At 40.7% G+C, this 26,149-nt stretch overlaps 1 protein-coding gene and 1 pseudogene across 6 annotated transcripts in view; both read left to right on the top strand.

Annotated features, from left to right (window-relative positions):
• The window catches only part of LOC310730581 (alpha-2-macroglobulin-like), a 30,830-nt pseudogene extending 22,449 nt beyond the window's left edge, over positions 1 to 8,381 (top strand). Inside the window, exons 29-36 of the transcript XR_014538393.1 lie at positions 3,785 to 3,978; positions 4,235 to 4,525; positions 4,926 to 5,523; positions 5,641 to 6,382; positions 7,349 to 7,429; positions 7,549 to 7,617; positions 7,738 to 7,843; positions 7,922 to 8,381. The product of XR_014538393.1 is annotated as an alpha-2-macroglobulin-like (transcript). The remainder of the gene's footprint in view (positions 1 to 3,784; positions 3,979 to 4,234; positions 4,526 to 4,925; positions 5,524 to 5,640; positions 6,383 to 7,348; positions 7,430 to 7,548; positions 7,618 to 7,737; positions 7,844 to 7,921) is intronic.
• Positions 8,382 to 11,107: 2,726 nt separating this feature from the next.
• On the top strand, positions 11,108 to 23,488 carry tbcela (tubulin folding cofactor E-like a). 5 transcript variants are annotated; one of them, XM_083547631.1, is made up of 11 exons: positions 11,111 to 11,177; positions 16,766 to 16,992; positions 18,057 to 18,128; positions 18,910 to 19,053; positions 19,143 to 19,313; positions 19,442 to 19,581; positions 19,685 to 19,866; positions 20,258 to 20,514; positions 21,717 to 21,843; positions 21,932 to 22,048; positions 22,463 to 23,488. In XM_083547631.1, exons 5-11 carry the CDS (start codon positions 19,175 to 19,177, stop codon positions 22,785 to 22,787), a joined length of 1,287 nt encoding a protein of 428 aa, XP_083403757.1. In that variant the 5' UTR covers positions 11,111 to 11,177; positions 16,766 to 16,992; positions 18,057 to 18,128; positions 18,910 to 19,053; positions 19,143 to 19,174; the 3' UTR covers positions 22,788 to 23,488. The 5 variants fall into 5 exon arrangements, with proteins under 5 accessions (XP_083403761.1, XP_083403758.1, XP_083403757.1 ...); XM_083547635.1 differs by lacking the exons at positions 16,766 to 16,992; positions 18,057 to 18,128 and having other exon boundaries at positions 11,108 to 11,177; positions 19,149 to 19,313; XM_083547632.1 differs by lacking the exons at positions 16,766 to 16,992; positions 18,057 to 18,128 and having other exon boundaries at positions 11,108 to 11,177.
• The last annotated feature ends 2,661 nt before the right edge of the window (positions 23,489 to 26,149 follow it).

The following is a 26,149-nucleotide window of genomic DNA, read 5'->3' as shown; positions in this document are numbered from 1 at the left end:
GACCACGGCCACACCACTCCTCAAAAACACGCCATTTATTGTCATAAAACATGCGAGTAGACGGGGCCCGGGCACTCTGGATAGTGTGTATAACCGATTGGGGTAAACCTGCCACACTCAAGTTCCACCTCTCATGGGCCAGGCCCAGAGAGCAATCCTGTCCGGGTGCGGATGATAAATCTCCCCGCCCGCCTTGGACAGAAGGTCCCTCCGTGGAGGGAGCGGCCACGCTTGATCTGACAGTAGCTGAACTATTTCTGCGATCCAGTGTCTGGACGCCCAATGTGGAGCTATCAGAATCAGTGACAAGCTGAGTTCTCTGACCCTGGCCAGGGTGGGGGAAATCAAGCTCAGTGGAGGGAAAGCGTAGAGAAGAACGTTTGGCCACGGGTGGGCTAACGCATCCACACCCAACGGTGCATCTTCGTCTCTTAGAGAAAAGAACAGAGGACACTGAGCGTTTTCTCGCGAGGCGTAGAGATCTACGGCAGCCCGGCGGTATCTCTGCCATATCTGCTCCACCACCTGGGTGTGCAGTTTCCATTCCCCGTACAGGGGGTTTGCCCTGGACAACAGATCCGCACCCTTGTTCCATATGCCTGGAACATGAGTCGCTCTGATGGACAAAAGCCTCGTTTCGCACCACATTATCAGTTTCCTCGCTAACTGATGCAGCTGGAGGGAGCGCACACCTCCCTGCCGATTAATGTACGCGACCACTGTGGAATTGTCTGTTTTCACCCACACATGTCGGCCCTTTATGAAAGGCAGAAAATGTTTCAGCGCTAGAAATACTGCCAACAACTCCAAGTAGTTTATATGTCTCGGGATTAGCTGTGGAGGCCAAACGGCGTTTACAGCTCTGCCCATTAGGGTTGCAACCCCAGCCCGCCAAAGACACGTCCGTTGTCATAGTAACCCACGACGACACCGCCCCCAAGGGAATCCCTGACCGAAGTGTCGCGGGGCGTCCCCATTGGCAGAGTGCTGAGACGCAAGCATGTGTTATTTTGACCGGCCGATTGAGATGACGTCGGGGACATAAGCGCAACCGTGCGACCCATCTCTGAAAATCTCTCATCATGAGAAGTCCCAGATGCACCACAGAAATCATTAAAGGCCATTAAACCCAGCATTCGTAGGTACACTCGGAACGGGACCATAGTCCCCGCCCGAAAACGAGAGCGACACTGAATGAGAGATGCGATTCTTCTCTCTGTCAGCATGACTCAATAGGAGAGGGAAATCTATACTGAGCCCTAGATATTCCGCGCACTGCGCAGGACACAAGCGCCTCTTTTCCCTGTTTATTCTGAAACCCAGGTCGCAGTGATGTGTGACTACGCTCTCCGCATCTCTGATCGCTTGCTCTCTTGACGAGGAGTATATCAGGTAATCGTCTATATAAGACAAAATCCGAACCCCGCTGTTTCTCAACGGCAAAAGTGCCGCCTCCACACACTTGCTGAAAGTCCTCGGAGCGAGAGACAGTCCGAACGGAATGGTTTGAAACTCGTAGGCAGTGCTTCTTTGTGCAAACCTCAAATATTTTCTGTGTGACGGGTAAACGTCTATGTGAAAATACGCGTCTGATAGATCGATCGTCACAAACCAATCGTTTGGACGGATCGACCGACAGAGTGCTTTGTGTGTCAACATTCTGAATTAATATTTCCTCAGGTGCTTGTTTAACACACGCAAATCCAAGATCGGACGAAGATATGCGCTTCCTCTCTTCGGGATCACAAAGTACCGGGAGTAAAAACCCTGTCGGCTTTCTGCCTCCGGAACAACTGTGATTGCCCTTTTGCTCAATGGAGAGTCGATCTCGGTTGCTAGGACGCGAGCCGACTCCCCTTCGGCCACCGAGACCAACACACTGTTAAATCTGGGTGGTTTCATTGAGAATTAAAGCCTGTATCCCCGTGAAATCGTGCTTAAGACCCAAGAAGGAACAGCGCATGCGCGCCAATTGACGAGGCGCGCAGAAAGAGAACCCCCGCGTACACAACTCTGGCACGCTTCTTCTTCCGCTCCTCGGGGTGGGGCGGACAGTTTTTAGCCGCCACGGCCGCAAATGAATGCTTTCCCCACGGTCCCGAGCCATCCGATCTCGGGCGTTGACCAGCTTGCTGTCTGCCGAGAGCCGATCTTGTGCTCCTCACGTTCATCGGTCTCCCTTTTGCAGCCGCGGCTGTGGCAAAACCCCGTCGCGCTGGCTGAGGGGGCGTGTTCTGAGACAGCATACAAGGCAAACAGAGGTTGAATGCTTCGTCCTCCTGTTTCCTGAGAGTACTGGTTTCTCTCATCTTCTCTAGAGCTGGACCGAACAGACCTTTAGCGGGGTCGTAGGCAGCATCCATGACTTCCACTTTCTGTGTGTCACCCAAGCCTGACAGGTTAAGCCACAACGCTCTCTCACCTGACACAGCCAAGCCCATCACGCGGCCGCAGCCCTGAACTGCAGCGGGTTGAGCAGGCGGCAGCCTTTTCCCGTCGTAAAGGTCTCTCACCGCTCCCTCCGCGTCCTGGGCTCGTTTGCATACCTCGTGCAGGTTACCTTCAGCCTGTAAAGTTGCATTGCCCGCGCTCTGGGGTCTCGACTGTTGGGCCGGGAAGGGACCACTGTCGTCCTCATCCTCATCCTCATCCTCCATATCCAAGTCGAGGAGATCTGAGTTCGCATCTGCGTCCTCGTTGCACGGTCGTTCCTCATCCTCCGCGAGGAGGTTATCAAACAGAGGCGGCATGACCAGCGATTCGGCCTCCATCAGGCCCGGCCAGCTCGTAGTAGCTCGCGGCTGATGTTCGACGGCCGTAGACCTCGCGGCGGCGCCGGACAGACACGGGTCCTGTTGGTTAGCCACCGCTACTCTCAGCCATCTCTCCGAATGTTTCACCGGCATCGACGCGCAGTGAGCGCATGCTTGCGGGTCCGCGAGCGACGTTTGAGCGTGTTCCGGGCCCATGCACGTGATGCACATCGGGTGAGGGTCCCTGCCCGAGATGGTTGCTCCACATGATGATGGACACGGGCGGGATGCAACCTCCCTGATCTTCGACTCATTCCCTTTGGTGGGGGGGATGATCGTCGACATGGCTGAGTACGGGGAATATTAGACTTGTCACAACACGTTAGTCTGCCGATGTTCGCAGGGAAGTTAGCCCTCCGAAGGCTTCGCCTTGACGCACTAAGCCTGTAATTGCCTGACGCTACTACGTCCCTACCGTGTAACTTAATACCCAGCAGGTTGGAATAGGAATAGCTCGCCTCGACGCGGACACTATTCCGTGACGTCACTCAGCACGATTCCGTACGACTGACCTCGCGTTCGGTGGCGGAATCCAATGACGGCCCGCACGATGAACAGTTAAGCGAAACCAGCCGAGAACTGGAAGTGCTGAGAGAGCTTAGTGTAGTCCCTCACGGGAAGAAAGCGCAAATGATGTTAGGAGGGGTCGACCTGAGGGATAAAGGTGGGGCGGAGCCTGATCTCTTGACCTGTCTGTCAAGACAGACGTGGTGTCATAAGAGCTTCCGTAGTTGGTCACGCCAAAAGTGATTCCTATAGTGAAACACAGAGCGAAGTTAGAAAAAGAACAGCACTTTTACCATAATAATCTGACCTCAGTAATGGAAAACGATTTATAAAGATTTTTTCCCAAAAGAGGTGTGCTGTTATTGAAAGTGGGGTCACTTTTAAATAAAGGTTTTGGTTTATGATGATTACCAAGCATATATTATGCTTTTTGTAAATACATACTTTTCTTCTCTTTTCATAAGGACACAGTTGTGGCCCTCCAGGCTCTAGCTCTGTACTCCACTAAGGTGTTCAACTTAGACGGCTCTAGCACAGTAACTGTACCATCAGCAGATTGAACCAGAACAACAAGCTACTGTACCAAGAAAAATCACTGCGGGATGTTTCTGGGAAATACAGCATTGATGTGAATGGCTCCACCTGTGTGTCAGTGCAGGTTAGTGCATCTCTAAGATGAAATTGTCAGGAATCCCCCTGCCACGCCCCCTGCGGAGGCTGTCATAACCCGGGATTCCCGGCCGCACCTCGCTCCGGTTCTCGTGCATGCCCCGCCCGCACGAGGCTCAGTGCAATCGGGCTCATCCCGAACACCTGGGATCAATCCCAGGCCACCTATAAAACTCCCTCACACACACACACGGGTTGTCAGTTATTACATGTACGTGGTTATGCTCATGTGTGTGTCTGTGCAGGTTCCCGGTGGTGTTTCTCCGCGTCAGCCTTTCCCGCTACGCACCTTCTGTTCCCGGATTCCCCGCTTTCCCCACGGTGACGGCTTTCTTCCCCAGCGCACCTCGGATTTCCGACGCCTCTCCGTCGCTGCCTCCGCGTTGCGCTTCCTCCACGCCTCACCGCGGACATTACCCAAGGAACTGCCTTTTGCCGGTTTTATCCCGCTCTGCGGGTGTTTTGTTTTGGCTCTGCCTTCTTCATTTTATAAAGACGCCGGCTTCTACTTCTGCCTCCGCCTCCGTGTTCGCCGCGTGACAGAATAACCGACCACCCGTGTGTGTGTGTGTGAGGGAGTTTTATAGGTGGCCTGGGATTGATCCCAGGTGTTCGGGATGAGCCCGATTGCACTGAGCCTCGTGCGGGCGCCACGCCCAGTTCCAGGCACCGCCAGGGAGCCACGCCCAGTTTTAGGCTCCGCCAGTGTGCTCCTCTCTGTCCCTGCACGACCCAGTGTGCTCCTCTCTGTCCCTGCGCGACCCAGTGTGCTCCTCTCTGTCCCTGCGCGACCCAGTGTGCTCCTCTCTGTCCCTGCGCGACCCAGTGTGCTCCTCTCTGTCCCTGAGCGACCCAGTGTGCTCCTCTCTGTCCCAGAGAGTCCCCGAGAGCCCGGTTCCGCTCCAGAGAGTCCCCGAGAGCTCGGTTCCGCTCCAGAGAGTCCCCGAGAGCTCGGTTTTGTCCCAGAACTCCCGAGAAAGTCAAGCTTCATTCCAGAATCTCCAGAAGCGTTCAGTTCCACGCCAGTATCCCAAGAAGAACACCTCTTCGTCCAATGGGATCCCGGAGTACACAGCTCGCCTCCGAGACTGCAACGGGGGAGTCGTCCCGATGCCTCTGGGCTCTACCGAAGGCGACGGCTCACCCTACGGTCTCCCTAAAGGCGATGCTACCTCTCAGAGCCCCGCTTCACTCAAAGGATCCCCAGAGCTCTCAACTCAGCTCCGAGACTGCGAAAGGGATGTCGAACCACTGCCCCTGGCTTCCTCCGGAGGCGACGGCTCGCCCCACAGTCTCCCAGAAGGTGACGACTCGCCCTACGAGCACTCTGAAGGCGAGGCTACGACACAGATCTCCTCTTCGCCTAAAGAAACCTCAGAGCACTCACCTCAGCTCCGGGAATGCGAAAGGGAGGTCGAACCGCTGCCCCTGGCTTCCTCCACCGGCGACGGCTCGCCCTACAGTCTCCCAAAAGGTGACGGCTCGCACCAGGAGCACTTAGAGAGCCAGGTCCCTCTCCCAAGCTCCTCCCACGGCGACGACCCGCTCCCGAGCTCCTCCCACGGCGACGTTTCACCCTACAGACTCGCTGGAGGTGACGTCGGTCCTCCCGGTCCCTCTGACGGTGACGCCAGGCCTTCAGATTCCTCAGAGGAGGATAGGGCGCTCCAGGGGGCCTTCAAGGGCGTCGCTCGGCCTCCTGACTCTGCCGGGGACGTCCTCCAACCTCCAGTCGGCACCGAAGGCACCTTCCAGTTCCGGTTCCCTGCCGTGGAGGTGGCTCCGCCTCGGCGGTCCGCCAGGGGCTTCACTCAGCCTCCGGCCTTCGACGAGAACGGGGCTCCGTTTCCGGTAAGCCCCGCAAACTGCTCTACCCCGCTTCCGGCAGTCACCAGGGTTGTCTCTCCCTTACAGGTGGGAGAGAGAGCGCCTAACCAGACCATCCGAAACAACATCGTCCCGTTCCAGGACATCAGGGTGGTCGTCGCTCAGCCTCCGGTCCTCGCCGAAGTCGGCGTCCAGGTCTCCATGGTGGACAGGGCTCCGTTCCCGGCCCTCCTGGATGTCGTCGGTCAGCCCCAGGTCTCCGTGGTGGACGTCCTCCTCCATCCAGTCTCTGCCGAAGGCATTCCTCCGCCTCCGGCTTCCACTGAGGGCGTTGCTCTGCCTCCAGCCTCCCCTGAGTGCCTCGTGCAGCTCCTGGCCCCCGTAGGAGACGTCTCTCTGTTTTCAGTCGACGCCGGGGGTTTCGCTCCGCTTCGGGCCGCGGTGCTGGAATGTACACCGCTCCTGGTCCCCATAGGTGACGTCTCTCCGTCTCCGGGCGACGCCAGGGGTTTTGCTCTGTTACTGGCCGCAGCGTTGGGAAGTGTTCTGGTCCTGGGTCCTGCTGTGTCCGTGTTCCCCTTCCGGCTCTCCTCAGGGGTGGTCGCTCCGCCATTACACTCGGCTGCCCATGACCCTGTTGCCATTTTACCACTGTTTCTTTCTTGGACCACTACTGATAGATACTGACCACTGCAGACTGGGAAAACCCCAAAAGAGCTGCAGTTTTGGAGATGCTCGGACCCAGTTGACTATCTATCACAATCTGGCTCTTGTTAAACTCACTCAAATCCTTATGATTGCCCATTTGTCCTGCTTCTAACACATCAACTTTGAGAACAAAATGTTCACTTGCTGCCTAATAATATCTCACCCACTAACAGGTGCAATGATGAAGAGATAATCAGTGTTATTCACTCAAAAGTCATAATGTTCTAATGTCATAATTCTATGCCTGGTTGATCTTTATAATATATACACACAGTGTATGCTGTAGCATTATTAAAAAATGTACAGCGGACTGAAAATAAATTTCTGAAGTTTACTCATAGTTTAATTAGTTAAACTGATTATAGCATAAAACTCAACCTGCTTAGCCTAGCTTGTCCTACTCATAAATTTCCCTTAGTTCTTTCCAATCAGAAACTCTACCGTAATGTCCTTAATAATTGTAATAAATGCACAAATTTAATTACATAACTAAATTTACTTAAAACCTTCAAATGATGGTTATGTCTAGGTACAATGTATCAAATTAATATTACAAATCAAGAGTTGTAGGAGGTAAGAGAGAAATATTAGCCTAAAAAAATCTACTGAAGTTCAGCAGAGTTGTATTTGTTAGGTTTTGTTAAACAGGAAGTTAATCCTGACATAGGACCCTGTGATACCAAACTTCCAAAAAATATATAACAAAAATATAAAAGAAGTCTCTGCCATCAGACTTTTTGATCAGACTTCTATGATCTGATATTATTGCTAAAGTTCCTGAGTACTATCTTTTTTGTTTTGTTTTGTTTGTTTTAAATTTCCAGATATAACGGGGAGCTAAACAGCACTAACTGATCATTGTGGACATAAAACTCTTATCAGGGTTTACAGCAGATCCTGGTGAAGTAAGGAGTAGTAGTGTTGCTACTATTTCAGTAATATACAGTACATTTAAAATAAATATTTAAATGCTTTTGCTGTTCAATAGTTAACCAATAGAATCACTTTTACATTGTTTCTGTAGCTGAAAAATGGCATTTTGGTGGAACGTGTTGATTCCACAGAAGACCATCTTATTATGTATATCAAAGAGGTGAGAGAACATAGTAGAAGAATCTGTCATTATTAAGTATGAGTTTATTCTGTAATACACGCACAAAGACAGATATGACAAAGTGTGTTTACAATATGATGCATGATGTGTCTCTAACAGCTCCGAAGAAACATTCCTATCCACTATGTGCTGCACATTAAACAGGTGCTTCCTGTGAAAAATCTCAAGCCGGCTCAGATCGAAATTTATGATTACTACCATACAAGTAAGATTTCTCAGGGTTGTGTCGTTTAAATTCTGGTATTTGATTGAATTTCTACCACTTACTGATTCTTTTATTTAGGTGACCAGTCAGAGACTGAGTACACATCCCCCTGTGTGTAATCTTCCAGAACTGCACAAGATATACAGAAAGCGTTGGATATTTTCTGTGTTGGTTTTATAGTGTAAGTTTATTTTGTTTTTATTGAAAAACAGAACACCGCACAGCCTGCAAGCATGGCTGACACCAACCACAACACCCAGTGTACACAGACTCTGCCATGTTCACTATCACCATCACACTAAATCATAAACCAGTACATAAATACACACATACTGTAAACCTCACAGTTAAGCACTTCATATATAATCTGTGGCCTGGCTACTAGTTACCAAGTGTTGTATTTAGTGATTCTGATTTTCTTGTACTGTTCATGCTTATATGCTAACTGCCTTAACATCTGAGTGTTTATGTTTGCCTTACAATTTAGATGAGATGTGATCGGAACCCATCTAAATAAAACCGGATTTCTCACCTGTCACCTTTAATGACCTTTCCTAAAACATAAATTGTTTAAAAAAAATCTTTATTATTATTCGGCCTATAATAGTATAAACTATATTCCATCTTAAGGCAAAATAAACTGATTGTGGTAACTCTTAATTAAATGGGTTTGCCAAAAAATTCATTTAATTGGTTTCTGTGCATTTAAAATATTTAAATAAGATACTTAAACTTGATTAACTTGATGACTTGTATGAATTTGAAGCCAACCAGTCTTCTCATTTATGAATTTACAGACACTCAGGAGCAATAATTGGATGCAAACTTACTGTATATTCATGAATACCAGATTTCTGTATAATTGCTCCCATAAAAGATTTATGAATAAATCTGTTTACATCTAGTTTGATACATTTCTCAGTATTTATGCTGCCTTTGTTCGCAAATATTTATTAAACTGAGTTCAAATTACTTGCTACTAAACAGTCTTGGCAGACACAAAGTTTTTTTTATTAATTACCATGTCCACTGCCTCTACTTAACTGAAAATGTGCTTAGACTTTACCTGGCAGTGTAAATCCTGCCCCAAAGGGTCTCTATTGCCATTTTAACCATTAGAAAAATATAATAGCTGTCCCATGATGGGTTGAAATCTAGAACAAACACAAGGGGAAAATGGCATTTATTTGTCAGAAAGCAATTGCCTCAAAAGAGGTATTTAATAAAATATTTTTTAAAAAGTATAAAGCCATAAACGAGGCCTTTAGAAAAATAAGCATTTATTTATGTACAAACTGCCAATGTGTATTGTACAAAACATCTAGAAATTATTTAGAATAAGTCCTTTTTTCTTTGTAAATAGATCTTTTATGTTTAGGGTGCATTTGAAACTGTGCCATAGTGAGGCACATTTCCAGGATAGCTTAGGTTGCTGTCATGCAGTTTTTACTACAAGTTCTCCCTGTTTCTTCTCCCTGTAGTCACTGCTGGGTTCTTGAAAACATTAAGGAATATTTTTAAGGCTGTTTCAAAATTGGAAAACCTTCACCTTATAATTGGTGAAATGTTGTTACCATATGGCTTTCATGTAGTCAAACCTCATGTAAACAATACAACTTTTTTTGTATCAGTAAGTTCATATTTGCATTTGAAATTGTTTTATAATAAACGGTTGGATAGTTTCACATCAACATCCTGGGGATCCATGAAAAATCAAAAAGCAACACGGGAGCTTTGAGGATGGATTTGGACTGTTGTTTATGTCACCAGTCTACTACAATGGCTCAGGACCACAGGTTGCTTCATGTGATGAATGATGAACAATGATAAACTATAATGAATGAACATTTGGTGCCTCGCAGATGAGAATGGGTTCCCTTTTGAGTCTGGTTACTCTCAAGGTTCCTTCCTCATTCCATCTCTGAGTTTTTTCTTGCCACAGTCAGTACTGGCTTGCTTATAGGGACAAGCTTATACATTCTTTTACTCCCAAAAGCTGCTTTAAGACAATGCCCATTGTTAAAATGCTATATGACTAAAATGTAATTAAATTGCATTGAAATGGAGCACTACATCAAACAAACCTTACTCTTGGAGCTTTCTGACCTAGGTTAATATGTATTGGCCTTTTTTTTTTTTTTTTTTAAATATAAATGGTTTTCTTATCATTTGGTATTATAATCCATTAAGTACTATAACCGAAAATCATAATAACTGTATTAAAATTCTAAATGTAATATTTAGGTTCTATTGGTGACAGTCATCACTGATAAAGTATGCTCACTTAGATACTAGTCATGTAGTTTTATAAATTCGTTTTTTTGCGTAATAAATAAAACAAGTAAGCTATATGAACAGGGAGACAGTGCTGTTATAGGACATAAAGTAGACATACTCTAAGGACATAAAAGAGAAGCTCATAATTTATGCACAGTGCTTGCATATTAGTCTACAGAAGCTTTAATACTAGTAACACTTTGTGAAAATGTTAAGTATATTCATTTTAATTACATTTTCTTTATTTGTGTGTATTGTTGATTTGTAGAAAATAAATCAGTGTCACTTTATGTGGCCAGTCGATGAAAAGTGCTGAACTGACATAGGTGCATGTTGGTAAATATATTTGTACAGTTCAATTCAATTCAATAAAATTGTATTTGTATAGCACTTTTAACAATGAACATTGCCTCAAAGCAGCTTTACACAGATAATGTGGTAATAAAGGATGAATAAGATGTTCTTTATGTGTAAGTTTGTCCCTGATGAGCAAGCCGATGGCGACTTTTAATTGAATTGAATGGAATTGCACAATGAATGTGTAAAAAAAAAAAAAAAAAAAAAAAAGGGAAATATATGCTTTTAGATTAAATATTTATAATTCTGCTTTTTCAATACTCTTCTTTGTCGATGTATCTTTCCTGGGTTATATACATCTTTTCAGGTAAAAAGTGCTGAATGTACTGTACTTGAATGTACCATTGCACTGACCTCAAGGGAGGAACCTTGACTGTAACTGACACATTTTATTATTCTTTTTAATAATATTATTATTTTATTATACGTTTTTTAAGAATGTATTTAAAGTGAAGTACATTTGCTTAAAATAAATTTGTGCAAAAAAAAATACGTTTTGTATTTACGTAAGGGTTATTTTCTGTAAATGATTAACAAACAAACAAATAAATAAATTGTAGTCTGCTGTAAATTGTATCCAGGTTTAGTTTTGTAGCCCGAGGTCACGTCACCGGTTGGGTGACGTCATTTCCTGTATAGGTAGCTCGGTGTGACGGCTGCAACATTCATAACGAGAGCGAGGAGGAACGGATCCGAGACAGTAAATATATTGACCATTATAACCAGTTTATTTCCATGTGTTTTGGCTGTAGTAGTTGTTGTTGTTGTTAGTTGCTGTTGTTGGTGTACTGTGTGAGATCGGTGCTGTGAAGTGTTGAGTAATGGTTCTGTTTGTAATTCTGGCAGGCTTATTGATTTACCCTCACGCACGCGCACACGGCAGGTTTGCACATCTGGCCATGCATCTGTAACTCGATCATACTCTGATTTTTGACCTTGTCAGCACGCCAAACGTCTAGTTACTAGCTGGTTGGCTTTACTTTAGTATTCCTCAAAAGCGATGCTAGCTAATGCTACTGGTTCACGTGTGTAAGTCTATAGCCTCTGGTGCATAACATTATTTATTTTAACAAGTCGAATAAAAGGCAAGCTGTCAGATATCAGATACAAACTGAATCTGGAACCTGACGGCACTGGATTGTTATGCTGGTTAAGTCCAGACGAGACCAGACCATTCCAGCTGTTCAAATGAAGACACTGGATATCTTGCGACTGATATGATAACTATATATTAATACCTGATATTATTTCGATGATATCAGATATGAGTCAGCATATACCAGTTATAAATAGGTTTTCATTCATATACAGTTACCTCTTGCTCCTGTTCAGAGTCTCAGAGAAACAGGCACATCCTCATACACATTTTTACCAACTTGAATGTTTGTGAGTAATGGGAGGAAACCAGAGAACCTGGAGGAACACTACTGTTTATGTAGATTGTCTAACTTGCCTTTTATCTCATGCTTATGGAAGTTCTAAGGCCGTGCATGATTTTTTTGTTGGTTTGTTATATTTATCATTTCTTTCTTATGATCACAAAAACATTTTCTCCAAATTAAAATAACAAAATAAGAAAAGTTATAAGAATATAAAGTTTTCAATGTGAGAAAATCTTACAACACTTCATCTCCACATGAAATGCTAATACAGTACTTTACAGTATAGGTTCTCAAACATCTGATACCTATTTAACTGTTAAAAAAAGAAAAGAAACCTTAATCGAGCACAGATTTGCTGAGCAATAAAACAAATAAGTCGCATAATGAGTTATTATACACTTAATATTATATATATTTAGCTTATATTATAATAATAATATACTAATTATTAATAATGATAGCTATTGCAGCTTGTGTATTATTTCATTCACCATTTTGAAAATTAATATTGTTATTAGAATCCATTTGACAATATATAAGATTTTGCTGCTCTATAATCAAAATATGGTAAGTACATGGAACATTCTACATATGACCTCCTATATGGATATCACAATATAACACCTTTTGAGTTCAGTTGCGAGCTCAATAAGTTTAAATAATGATCATGAGAAAACAAGAATGAAAAATTGAATCTTAATACATGGCCTCTTCAGACTTTCTTGCATGCTTATTGTATTCTTTTGATCTGTTTGCTTTTTACCTCATCTAGTGTTTACTGATTTCACGTTTTTTTAGCCATACTATATTGTCCTAATGTAATCTAACCATTAAAGTTACTTTAATTAGACCTTCTGCATGTTTGCTGATCAGGAGACATTCAATAAATAAATTAATATAGGAGAGATGTACAGATCTGACACTATCAGTGGGTGACTAATATATAGACTGTGAATATATACAGTACAGACCAAAAGTTTGGGCACACCTTCTCATTCAAAGAGTTTTCTTTATTTTCATGACTATGAAAATTGTAGAGTCACACTGAAGGCATCAAGGGCTATTTGACCAAGAAGGAGAGTGATGGGGTGCTGCGCCAGATGACCTGGCCTCCACAGTCACCAGACCTGAACCCAATCGAGATGGTTTAGGGGTGAGCTGGACCGCAGAGTGAAGGCAAAAGGGCCAACAAGGGGAACTCCTTCAAAACTGTTGGAAGACCATTTCAGGTGACTACCTCTTGAAGCTCATCAAGAGAATGCCAAGTGTGTGCAAAGCAGTAATCAAAGCAAAAGGTGGCTTCTTTGAAGAACCTAGAATATGAAATTTTTCAGTTGTTTCACACTTTTTTGTTATGTATATAATTCCATATATAATTCCACATGTGTTAATTCATAGTTTTGAAGCCTTCAGTGTGAATTTACAATTTTCATAGTCATGAAAATAAAGAAAACTCTTTGAATGAGAAGGTGTGTCCAAACTTTTGGTCTGTACTGTATATATGATGGGTGTCCAATCTTTTCCAGAAAGGGAAATATATATTTATAATGAGTCTGATCCTCAGTACTTAATGCTTTGACTGTATATTGTTAACAGACATTGTTTTTTTTTTAGCATAGATACAGCGTGTGTTTAAAGCATATTGTCTTTGGTTGTTTTGAATTACTTAGTAACAACCTCAGCAACTGACTGGTGACCCAGTGGTTTAGACATGAGATCCTTCAGAAAGATTCTTCCTAAATCGCTTTGCATAAAAGTGCCAGCTAAAACTTGGTATCAATTCAACACTTGATATTCGATCGATCGATGAGGTTGGATTGACTACAGATAAAAAATATTCAAAAAAAAGAAAAAACAGTGTATTTTAGCCCACTCCTTATTAGAAGCAAATTCAAGGAGCGTGTACTTTTTTTTTCCATGAATGTTTTGACACAGAATGGATTTCCTGAAGTGTGTTTATTATTTATGCATATGCTATATAAACAGAAGTATTGGGACACTTGACTTTTTCATCCATAGGCTGTTCTTCCCTAAACTGTTACCACAATGTTGGAGGCACACTATTGTATAGGATGCCTTATTGTTTGGTAGGCTTGAATTTTCTCTTCATTTTAACTATGTGACCCAGCATAACAGTTCCCCTATGCAAAAAGCGAGCTTCCTGTGGGTAGTTTACATGGGTTGGACTGGAAGATCTTGAGTGGCCTTCTATAGAACTCTCGCCTCAACCCTATTCAGATGAACTGGAATGCTGACTGCACTCCAGGCCTCCTCACCCTTCATCAGTACCTGACTTTAGTAAAACCCTTGTAGGTGATTAATCACAAATCTCCACAACCACACTACAAAATCTAGTGGAACATCTTCCCAGAAGAGTGGAGGTTATTATTATAATAATAATGATTATTATTATATGGCATTTTAAATGGGACAATGCCAATATTGAGAAAGCAATTTTGCTGATTGGAACATATGAGGCCAATATGATATACAGTGAGGAAAATAAGTATTTGAACACCCTGCTATTTTGCAAGTTCTCCCACTTAGAAATCATGGAGGGGTCTGAAATTGTCATCGTAGGTGCATGTCCACTGTGAGAGACATAATCTAAAAAAAAATTCCAGAAATCACAATATATGATTTTTAAACTATTTATTTGTATGATACAGGTGCAAATAAGTATTTGAACACCTGTCTATCAACAAGAATTCTGACCCTCAAAGACCTGTAAGTCTGCCTTTAGAATGTCCACCTCCACTACATTTATTATCCTAAAATAGATGCACCTGTTTGAGGTCGTTATCTGCATAAAGACACCTGTCCACCCCATACAATCAGTGAGAATCCAACTACCAACATGGCCAAGACCAAAGACCTGTCCAAAGACACTAGAGACAAAATTGTACACCTCCAAAAGGCTGGAAAGGGCTACGGGGAAATTGCCAAGCAGCTTGGTGAAAAAAGGTCCACTGTTGGAGCAATCATTAGAAAATGGAAGAAGCTAAACATGACTATCAATTTCCCTCGGACTGGGGCTCCATGCAAGATCTCACCTTGTGGGGTCTCAATGATCGTAAGGAAGGTGAGAAATCAGCCCAGAACTACACGGGAGGAGCTGGTCAATGACCTGAAAAGAGCTGGGACCACCGTTTCCAAGGTTACTGTTGGTAATACACTAAGACGTCATGGTTTGAAATCATGCATGGCACGGAAGGTTTCCCTGCTTAAACCAGCACGTGTCCAGGCACGTCTTAAGTTTGCCAATAACCATTTGGATGATCCAGAGGAGTCATTGGAGAAAGTTATGTGGTCAGATGAGACCAAAATAGAACTTTTGGGTGATAATTCCTCTAAACGTGTTTGGAGGAAGAAGAATGATGAGTACCATCCCAAGAACACCATCCCTACTGTGAAGCATGGGGGTGGTAGCATCATGCTTTGGGGGTGTTTTTCTGCACATGGGACAGGACAACTGCACTGTATTAAAGAGAGGATGACCGGGGCCATGTATTGCGAGATTTTGGGGAACAACCTCCTTCCCTCAGTTAGAGCATTGAAGATGGGTCGAGGCTGGGTCTTCCAACATGACAATGACCCGAAGCACACAGCCAGGATAACCAAGGAGTGGCTCTGTAAGAAGCATATCAAGGTTCTGGCGTGGCCTAGCCAGTCTCCAGACCTAAACCCAATAGAGAATCTTTGGAGGGAGCTCAAACTCCGTGTTTCTCAGTGACAGGCCAGAAACCTGACTGATCTACAGAAGATCTGTGTGGAGGAGTGGGCCAAAATCCCTCCTGCAGTGTGTGCAAACCTGGTAAAAAAAACTACAGGAAACATTTGACCTCTGTAATTGCAAACAAAGGCTACTGTACCAAATATTAACATTGACTTTCTCAGGTGTTCAAATACTTATTTGCAGCTGTATCATACAAATAAATAGTTAAAAAATCATACATTGTGATTTCTGGATTTTTTTTTTTTTAGATTATGTCTCTCACAGTGGACATGCACCTACGATGACAATTTCAGACCCCTCCATGATTTCTAAGTGGGAGAACTTGCAAAATAGCAGGGTGTTCAAATACTTATTTTCCTCACTGTAATCACAGTAATAGAGAGAAATGCAGAACATTGGTGAAACAAAAAATTTATTGTGCATAATATTTATATCAGATTCTCTAAAGTACTTCAAAAATATTCACTAGTGTTATCGCAACTTTTCCGTGTGTCTGCTAAAACATCTTAAAAAAAAAAAAAAATAATTAAGAAATAAAAAAATATTTTATAAATCTTATCATTATAAATTTCTAATAAATTAAAATAAAATCACATTTATACATTTTTTAATTAAAAATAAATGAAAAAAGTGCTTCAATTAATTAATTTTAATGCTACTTTTCCTTGTGTCTACCACGGCCAGATGGTATTTATGTACAACTACATAAAATATTTATAAAAGCTAAACACACAAAATGTAAACAAGTGAGGTAACACGTTCAGTAATTGCTTACACTGTTACAGCTCCCATTTTCACCACATCACTGCTAATATTGCACTTTGCATTCCCTGGTGTTGGCTCTGTAAAGCATTCCCACAGGGGATTGTTTTTTTGTCTAGCCATCTATCAGCATAAAAATCTAAATGCATTTATTTTAAAACTATGTTTAATTAGATTTTTCAGTCACAAAAAAAAAATTACTGCTTTCTACTGGTCTTCATTCAATTTTCATTTTAGAAAGAGAATCTGAAAAAATAAAATAGGACCATTAGTTATATTTTCTTCTAATACTCCAGAACCAAACTTCTGAGAACAAGTCCTTTGCAGTTTCTTCGTGGATGCACGGAAAAAAAAATCTAAGAGAAACTAAAACATTAAAATGCTTTATTTTTTTATGTCTAATTGCAGAACTGCAGACGCAATCCACCTGTTTCCTACGCCCCATGAGGCTTTGCATAAACTATGGGTGGAACTTCCGGTACGACGTAAACAATCGTTCGCTGCAATGTTGCTACTCGTTCATTCATTTATACATAGCAAGATGTGGAATCACATGCTGGATGGAACTTATAAAGGACAACATCAGCATACTCGTCCCTTTATTAATAGAGGAACGATTCAGTTTTTTCGTGACAGTAAGGCAATAAATGTGAAAAGCTCAGAGGTTTACCAATATCTTCACGGTAATAAAGTCAGTCGTGTGCTGTTCAGTGATGTAAGAAATAATTTCGTGTAATTAAAAAACGTATGTACAGCCGAAGGCAAAGCCTGAATATGTCACACCATAGAGCTTGGGTGTTAATGTCAGGTGTTATACAGACTGCAGGGCTCTCGGGTAGTAACGCAGCTGCAATAATGGGGAAGGTTGGTAAATTAAGTAAAAAATAAAAAAGATGATGAGGTTAGATGGACCCACTTTAAATAAAGTGTGTTTAAAGACTATTTACTAACATTTAAATTAATCTTTTGATACAATTCACTGTGCATTGGGTAAATGCGTTTTTACATTGTATTAACTTATAATAAACTGCATGTAATAACATCCAAAATTACCCTACCCTACCCTACCCGTACCATGAAACCTATGCCAGCCTGTGTCAATGGCATCAATTGGTATCGTACCTAACATTGGGGGGAAAAATATGAAATAAGTAAATTAATTAATTAATAAAAAATGTGTGTGTATATATATATATATATATATATATATATATATATATATATATATATATATATATATATATATATATATATATATATTCCGTATATAATATATATTCCTTAAAGACACCTAATATGAAGTGGGATTTATAATTACTGTATTATATCAATAGAGTATAAATAAGGGTTTGTGTATACTCTATAGCACTGTTATAAGTGCAACCGGGAATAGCCAATCTTCCTGAGTTTTTTAACACCCTTTTACCATATTCCCACCTTTAAAACAAACCACACACAAGCCAAACATATTGGTGCAAGTCAGTCAACGCTGCCACGTCTTCCGTAAGTTATCCCCCTAATAGTATTTACAGCAGCAGTCCCAGGAAACAGGTGGATACGTCACAGCAGTTTCAGATCAGAAGTGAGCGGAGCTTATACAGTCTATAAAGGTAGTTGCTCTACCCACTACACCTAGATTTCTTTTATAAATCAACTCAAACAAGTTGTATTTGTTGTCATTGTTGTCCATCGTTTACAGTGTAGTACACAGCGAAACGAAACATTTCCACAGGACCAAGGTGTGAAATTAGACAACATAGTTTAACAAAAGGTATAAGCGATTTTTCATAGATTTTTATTGTATCGATATCTACAACGAAATCGGTTTAAATATTAGGTCACTTTTCAATTCGTACATGCACGATACGATGAACCATGTTGTATTCTTCATGAATTGAAAAGAAATAAACTAATTTCTCTTTCTAAAAAGTAAATGAAAAGACCAGAAGGTAAACAGACTCTCACTACTGGTTAAATATATTTAAATGAAAGAATAATTCAAGACCAAATAAATATTCATTAATTAATTAATTAATTAACAAATTTGTGTAATTCTATGTGCAATACATAGTTAATCAAAAATAATTTTCATGTAGTTAGTTTACAACGTATATTTATGTCCGTTTTGCTTTGCTCGTCTGTTTCAATGTAAAAAATAACACAAGCCATGCAGGCATATAATTGCATGCTTGGAACGCAGCTTATTCTGTAGCTTATCATGATAGTAGACCAGAACATTTTAAAAGATATTCTACACCATTCATGGATATTTAATTAGAGCAGATATTGCTGAATAAACATTTGAACATTCTTGTTACTTGTTACTGTAGTAGTTCACTCTCATTCACCTCGCATGACCCAGTTATTATTCTTCTAGTTAATTCTAGTTAACATCTTGTTTAAAAAGTAAGCGAACAAACGCACATATCTGAGGAAGAGCCAGTCGCGGGATTCTTGTTTGTTTGTGAGGCAAACACTTCATATTGTTTATCTTAATCACAAGCTCTAAAGTTAAAGTTTGCTTTAGCTAGACTGATCCCATTCTTTTTCAGGATTTTCTTCAGTCCCTTCCCGTATTTTCAATCACACCTTTAAAGTACAGCGAGCAGAGCGGCTTCTCAGGTGACCCTTAGACCCGTGTGAGTGTTCAGCCACTTCAAGCTGTTACAGATTTGTAAAACTACACGTAACAACAGGTGAGACTGATTTGTAAGTCCTGCTGTGTTCAAATTTGCACTGAGATGTTAGTACGAATTTCATACCTAAGCCCTTTTACTTTTGGCAGCAACAGCTGGCACGGTGTGTGGCACAGGGCCAATGGAGGCACCTGAGGGGGCACGTCGCACGTTTATGGAGGTGATTAGTGAGAAATACAGCCCAGAGAACTTCCCCTACCGCAGGGGCCCTGGCATGGGAGTGGTTGTACCGTGTGGCCATCAGGGATCTCCTATGAAAGGTATGACCATTTCAGGACAGCTATTCGTGAAAATCAGTCAGCACTGTTGTTATATGAGCTCAGTCAGTAAATATTACAGGAATAAAGTCTAGAGATAAGTCAATCAAGATGTCTTATTACCCTACCAGACCGACTGAACCTGCCCAGTGTGCTGGTCCTGAATGGCTGTGGAATTAGCCATGCAGGGGATGAAGGAGAGATTGCAGCTTTTTGTGCTCATGTTGTTGAACTGGATTTATCCCATAACAAGCTCAAAGACTGGCATGAGGTAGCTGTTTTTCTTTTCTTTGGTCATGACTATGCCAATATCAAACCAGTACAATTTCTGCTGCAATGTTAAACGCTAATGCTTGTCACTTGTCATTGGTCAGATCAGTAAGATTGTTGTGAACATTCCCAACCTGGACTTCCTGAACCTTAGTTCAAACCCGCTGAGTGATGCAGAGCTGGAGTCAGACTGTGCTGAGGCCTTATCCAGAGTGCGCCGCCTCGTTCTCAACAACACTCAGATTTCCTGGGATGTTGTTCACACGTTTACACGAGAAATGCCTGAGTAAGACCACTACAGGACTTCTAATCTTTTGCATTTTTTTGACCGAAAACATGATCCAATGTTACTGCACACTGAATAACTATAACATAAATCCTGACATTTAGACTATACTTTATATCAGTATCAGTATCTATGGCTTTGAGCTAATGAAGAGAAAATCCCAGCACTATCAAGCTGACACATTGGCTTTCTGGAGCAAGATCCTCCAAACATATTATTGTGACTGCTCAAATACTGTTAGACACGATTTATTTGCTGCTGAAGGTCAGGGATCTTTAACAGCAAACACGAAATCATTCGACACCATTTTTAGTTTCTAAATTGTTTATGCAGGATTTAGCTAACAGTAATAAATCCAAAGTCCTCACCCGCTTTCATGTTCGTTTGCTAGATTGGAGGAACTGTTCCTGTGCCTTAATGAGTACAGCGCAGTGATTGCGTCTGCTACTCCATGTCCTTCACTGCGTCTGCTGCACATTACAGACAACAATCTGCAGGACTGGAGCGAGGTGCGCAAGTTCGGCACCATGTTCCCCTCTCTCCACACACTTGTCTTGGCTAACAACCAGCTGAACTCCATTCTTGAATCGGAGGACAATCTTCGTCGTCTCTTTCCTAACTTGCGTAGCATCAATCTGCACAACTCGGGTATAGATTCTGTTACATGACTTTATCTTCCTTTAATGGTTATTCCATAGGGATGGAGAATATCATAACATTATATCAATCGAATCATATTTAATGTCACAATACAATTATCTGAGATTTAAGTACTTTTATACAAATACAAACTTTCCTAACATGCTTAGATGCTAGTTTGGTAATTTTTTCAATTCCCACCTATTCGTTTACTAATATTTTATGACAACTAGTAACTGGGAAGAATAAAGATGTGATATATATCATCTTTTTTTATTTTTTATTCAATTTTTCTTTTTATTAATTTTTTTTTCTCTGAGGTACATGAAGTCATCGTATAGTGATAGTTATGTTTATAACTGAACACAATCTTTAGGGGAATGGATTCAAAGAAAGCGTATGACAGGGTGCCAAGAGAGGAGTTGTGGTATTGTATGAGGAAGTCAGGTGTGTCAGAGAAGTAAGTGAGGGTGGTGCAGGACATGTATGAGGACAGTGTGACAGCAGTAAAGTGTGCAGTAGGAACGACAGACTGGTTCAAGGTGGAGGTTGGACTGCATCAAGGATCGACTCTGAGCCCTTTCCTGTTTGCAGTGGTGATGGACAGGTTGACGGACGAGGTCAGATAGGAGTCTCCATTGACTATAATGTTTGCGGATGTTCTTGTTATTTGTGTTGAGAGTAGGGAGCAGGTTGAAAAAAGCCTGGAGAGGTGTAGGTACACGCTGGAGAGAAGGTAAATAAAAGTCAGTAGGAGTAAAACAGAGTACATGTGTGTGAATGAGAGGGAGGGCAGTGGAGTGGTGCGGTTGCAGGAAGAAGAGGGGGAGAAGGTGGAAAAGTTCAGGTACCTGGGGTCAAAGTAATGAGGGGGGGTTAGAGAAGTGAAGAAAAGAGTGCAGGAAGGGTGGAGTGGGTGAAGAAGAGTGGCAGGAGTAATATGTGATAGAAGAGTAAATCTGCGTAAGTAAAAGGGAATCTGCTGTGGTGACCCCTAATGGGAGAAGCCAAAAGAAGAAAAAGAAGAACTTAACTGAACACATTCTTTCTTTTTCCACGTTTTTTTAATGAAACACTACTGTGCTGCTGACAGTTTCTCAATATCACAATATATCTCATGTACAAATGTATTAAGAGTTTTATTTTAAAATAATTTAATCTCCACAGAGCTCAACCCAACTCTCTCTGATACTGCTTACATGCATGTGTAGGTCTCAGTCAGTGGGAAGACATAGAGAAGTTAAATTGTCTCCCCAAGCTGGAGGAGGTGAGATTGCAGGGAATTCCACTGTTGCAAACCTGCACTAACACAGAGAGGCGCAGTCTCATGATAGCTCAGTAAGTGTTTCTTATTAACATTCTGCTACTAGTATAAGTTTAGCTATTTCCAACCGGACTTTAAAGTACCTTTGTGCTCCTGCCTCAGGTTGCCTTCAGTAAGTTGCCTCAACGGAAGTATTGTTACAGAGGGGGAACGTGAAGATGCTGAGAGATTCTTTATTCGTCACTACCGGGATCACACTGAAGGGGAGCTGCCTCGCAGGTATAGCACCTTTAGAATGGGGGTACATTTATTTACTATACTAACCAGCCAATTTTCTAAGTACACCAGTACCCCTGTTTATTGTAATGCAGTTTTCAGCCAATCATGTGGCTGCAGCACAATTGATTAAAATCATGCAGATTTAGAAGAAAAGCTTTAGTTCATGAGAAAATTACTAACTTTTTTCTGACTACATTTTCATAATTCTCAGGGAAGTATGAGGATATATTTGTTTGTGTGCACTTGATAAATGATGCCCAATTTGTTTAAAATATACTGTACAATATCTCTATATTCATCACTCATTATGTTAACATATTTTATTTTATTTTTTTTATAAATCGTGTCTTAAATTGTAATTAAGCTTGTGATTGTAGCATCATATGATGTTCTTTTTTGTGCATTGTGTGAAAGATACCACTTTTTGGTGACCAAGTATGGAAAGTTGGCGCCGCTAGCCGAGATTGACCTGCGGCCACGCTGCCACGCCACGGTAGAAGTGCACTGTGAGGACCGCATTGAGCAAGTGAACATCAGGCTGGACCAGACCGTAGCCGAGCTGAAAAAACGGCTGAAAACAGTGGTGCGACTCTCAGCCAATAACATGCGCCTCTACTACATTGACAAGGATATGCACTCAACGTTCGGGCCTGAAGAAATGAAATATAGCACAAGGGCCTTGCATTCCTACAGCATTCAGGATGGGGATGAGATCCTAGTGGTACCCAAGACCAAATGACTGACTGGTAGAATAATTTGTGTCACTGCGTAGATACCACAATAGGTTTGAGACATGATTCTAGAACGGAAAGAAAAACATCTAGGCTTTTAAGAACTGCCTTGAATTTCAGAGACATTACATTGGATTTTGAAGGGCATCTTGCAGCTCACATTACTGTTCAGTGTGTGTGCGGATTTGCTTTTTTTGCCAAGTCGTACATATGGCTTTCTTCATTTATGTTGCCTTCAACTATGAATAGGGTTTTCTCTTAACTGTTGGTAAACACCTGTTTCTTTACAAGGAAAGCACAAAAAAATTTTGCTAAGTCAACAAAAGTGCATCCTGTGATCCTTGACAATCATCTGCCATCAGTCAACCATATTGTGGCTTTTTGCAGAAGTGAAAAAAGATGTTACACCCTGTGATTGTCCTAAGGAAAAAATGGTGGATTTATGTATAGTGTAACTCTCAGGCCATTTCATTTAACAGTTATTAGTAATGTGATTGATTTTTTATTTTTTTTGCTGATTTGTTTATTTTGTAATGTTTGCTTTATGCATGAATACACTACAATTAAGTGTCGATCCTGCTGGTTTTATATGAATTATGAATAGATGATATAAGTGTCCAGTCTAATTAGTGTACCTTTTGTGTCTGGATGTTGTTTTTTTTCCTTTGAGTATTTATTCTGTAGTTTATCATATTTGCTTATATAAAAATCAAAGAAATATATGCCTATGCAGGCATTATAAACTAACAGAAGTACATATGTACTATTTATCACACAGACACATAAGGAGCATATATTTTGATATATATATATATATATATATATATATATATATATATATATACACACACACACACACACACACACACACACACACACACACACACACACACACACACAACTGAATTTTATTAAATATATTGTCATGCAAATGCTACCTCCCAAAGTATCCATGCAATGTATTTGTATAATTTTTTTTCCTTTTAATTGTTTATTTTTTTATTGAATTAATAGGAGTTAAAGATTATATATAAAATGGATTTAAAAAGTATATACATCTAGGTTATAATGCAGTGTTTTTGTGGAAAAAAAAGAAACTTATCCGAGCTGGGTATTGTAATCTATTTGTCTCTCGTGAATGTTTTACATATTTTCATAATCATATTTGATTAAGGGTGGAAAATATTGGCATAAATAAGTTTTTTTTTTTTACAGCACAAAAACAAGCCTGCATTTTTAACATGGATGTGTAGACTTCTTCTATCCATTGTACATCCATAAGTAAAATACAATATAAATGATATGTCAAGCAGCGTGACTTAGAAAATCTTAAGTATATTTAATTTTATGTTGAATAGAAAAGATCAAGGTTGTTTAGGAATGTTTTAGGGTATAACTGTTTATTTTATATATATATATATTGAAGTATATGCTAAGAATGAAGTGAAATGATAAAATATCCAATGTATATTGATACAATGTCAGCATTTGGGCAGCAGATATCTATAAGATATAAATCACAGCAGAACTGTGCTTTAGAATTAGTATTACATTTCCTTGATGAGGAATGAATTTGCACTTATGGGATTCATTTTGCAAACTGATAATTTTTGCTTTCAGTGCAACTCCTTTACATTCCCTTATTGCTGTATTGTGGTTATTGATTACTACATAGAGAGTATTCTTTTTGGCAAATTAGTAGATCATTCTCTTTTTGTATAAAGATTATTATGCTAGAGGTCAGTAAGTTTATGATATAATTAAACAAGAAAACACTGTGTTTTTATTATAAATGACGGACACTGCTCTTGTGTCTATGTAGTCATTAGACTGTTGGCAATTCCAAGCTTTGGGGATACAAGGAAGAACTTATCTTGGAATTTTAGCTAGGAATCCCAAATGAATAGAAGCATGGTGATTAGATTTTTTGTTCTGCAAATCATTTCGTAACAAAGTAATGTGTGCGGTCATTTTCTATACCTTATAGATTGCGTATAGTAATATTGCAGTCAGTAGTTGGGTAGAGAAATAATTACATTCAAATTAATCTGTACAGCCACATTATCATATTTGAAGGATGAATAAGAGCTATTTGCTTTATAATATATTTAATTAAGGGTCTTGTCCATATTAAACGAATTTCCCTTTGAATACCTACAGTTATTTGTTTGGATTCAGATGTTAATCTAGTTCAGCTGTAATTAAATAGATTTATAAATGACATATAAAATTGTATATACAGTTGCCATATTTGTTCCCAGTACATCTATCTTAAAGCTGGAAAGATAATAAATAAAATTCACATTGAAAGTGTTTATAGACAGATATGACAATGAACAGCTTGTTCTTGATCCCTTTATAAGTGGTTATGTACGGGGAAATGCGAAGGACGCTATTAGGTTAATTTTATTTATTGCACTTTAATTGCATTCAAGCATTGTTGTGTATGCTTCATTTTATTCATGAGCAGGAATCGTTTGTGAAATTGGTCCATTTTTTGTTTTGTAAAGATTTGTTTTAATGTTCTGTGTTATTTAATGAGAATTTCTTAAAATCATGTCATTTGATTTCACAATGTTTAATTTTTGTTCCATTTACACCAGAGCCACATTTATTTCACCTCTTTTTTGTTGCTATAACTTCACCTTGCTTTATCTATTGAAAGAGATTTTTCATTATCTGTTGAATGTATATTGTGAAAGGTCTCCAACAATATGTCGTAACACCAAAGGCCAGTTGATTTACTCCTGCCTATTGAATGCATTTATTCTCTATCAACATAAACACTGAAAACTAAATGGTGTATCCCTGCATTAATTTTCTAATCAACTGTGACTGGTCTGTATTTGATTTCCCACACTTATTAATTCATGTGCATGTTAAAATAATACACTGTTTTATTCAATCTGTTTGCATTGAGCTCTCAGTAATGTTCTGGGTGATGAAAGAATTTCCACTAAAGGTTGAAGGAAAATAAACAAAAATTCTGAGGGATGTTTATATTTTGAGATTCTTTTTTTCTCATTCAGTGCCTCTTGCACTTCCTTGTTTACTTGAATTCATGCAGGAGGTTTTTCTAATCCCACTTAGGTAGTTATATAATTTTGTGTGCACCTGCCTGCACTGTAGGAATTAGTTGTTTATATTACCTGCAAAGCAAATTAGTAGCCTAATTTAAAGTACATTGACCATGACCAGGCAATTTTTTAGTTACTTAGGATGATGAATTGAAAGCAGTAAATGGGCCTAGTATTATAACTGTGTGTGTGTGTGTGTGTGTGTGTGTGTGTGTGTGTGTGTGTGTGTGTGTGTGTGTGTGTGTGTGTATGTGTGTGTGTGTGTGTGTGTGTGTATAGATATAGATATAGAT

This window comes from Silurus aristotelis (assembly GCF_946808225.1).
Source record: "Silurus aristotelis genome assembly, chromosome: 8".
NCBI classification, from domain to species: domain Eukaryota; kingdom Metazoa; phylum Chordata; class Actinopteri; order Siluriformes; family Siluridae; genus Silurus; species Silurus aristotelis.
The sequence above is the reverse complement of the archived record's forward strand: the minus strand, read 5'-3'. Positions and strand labels throughout refer to the sequence as shown.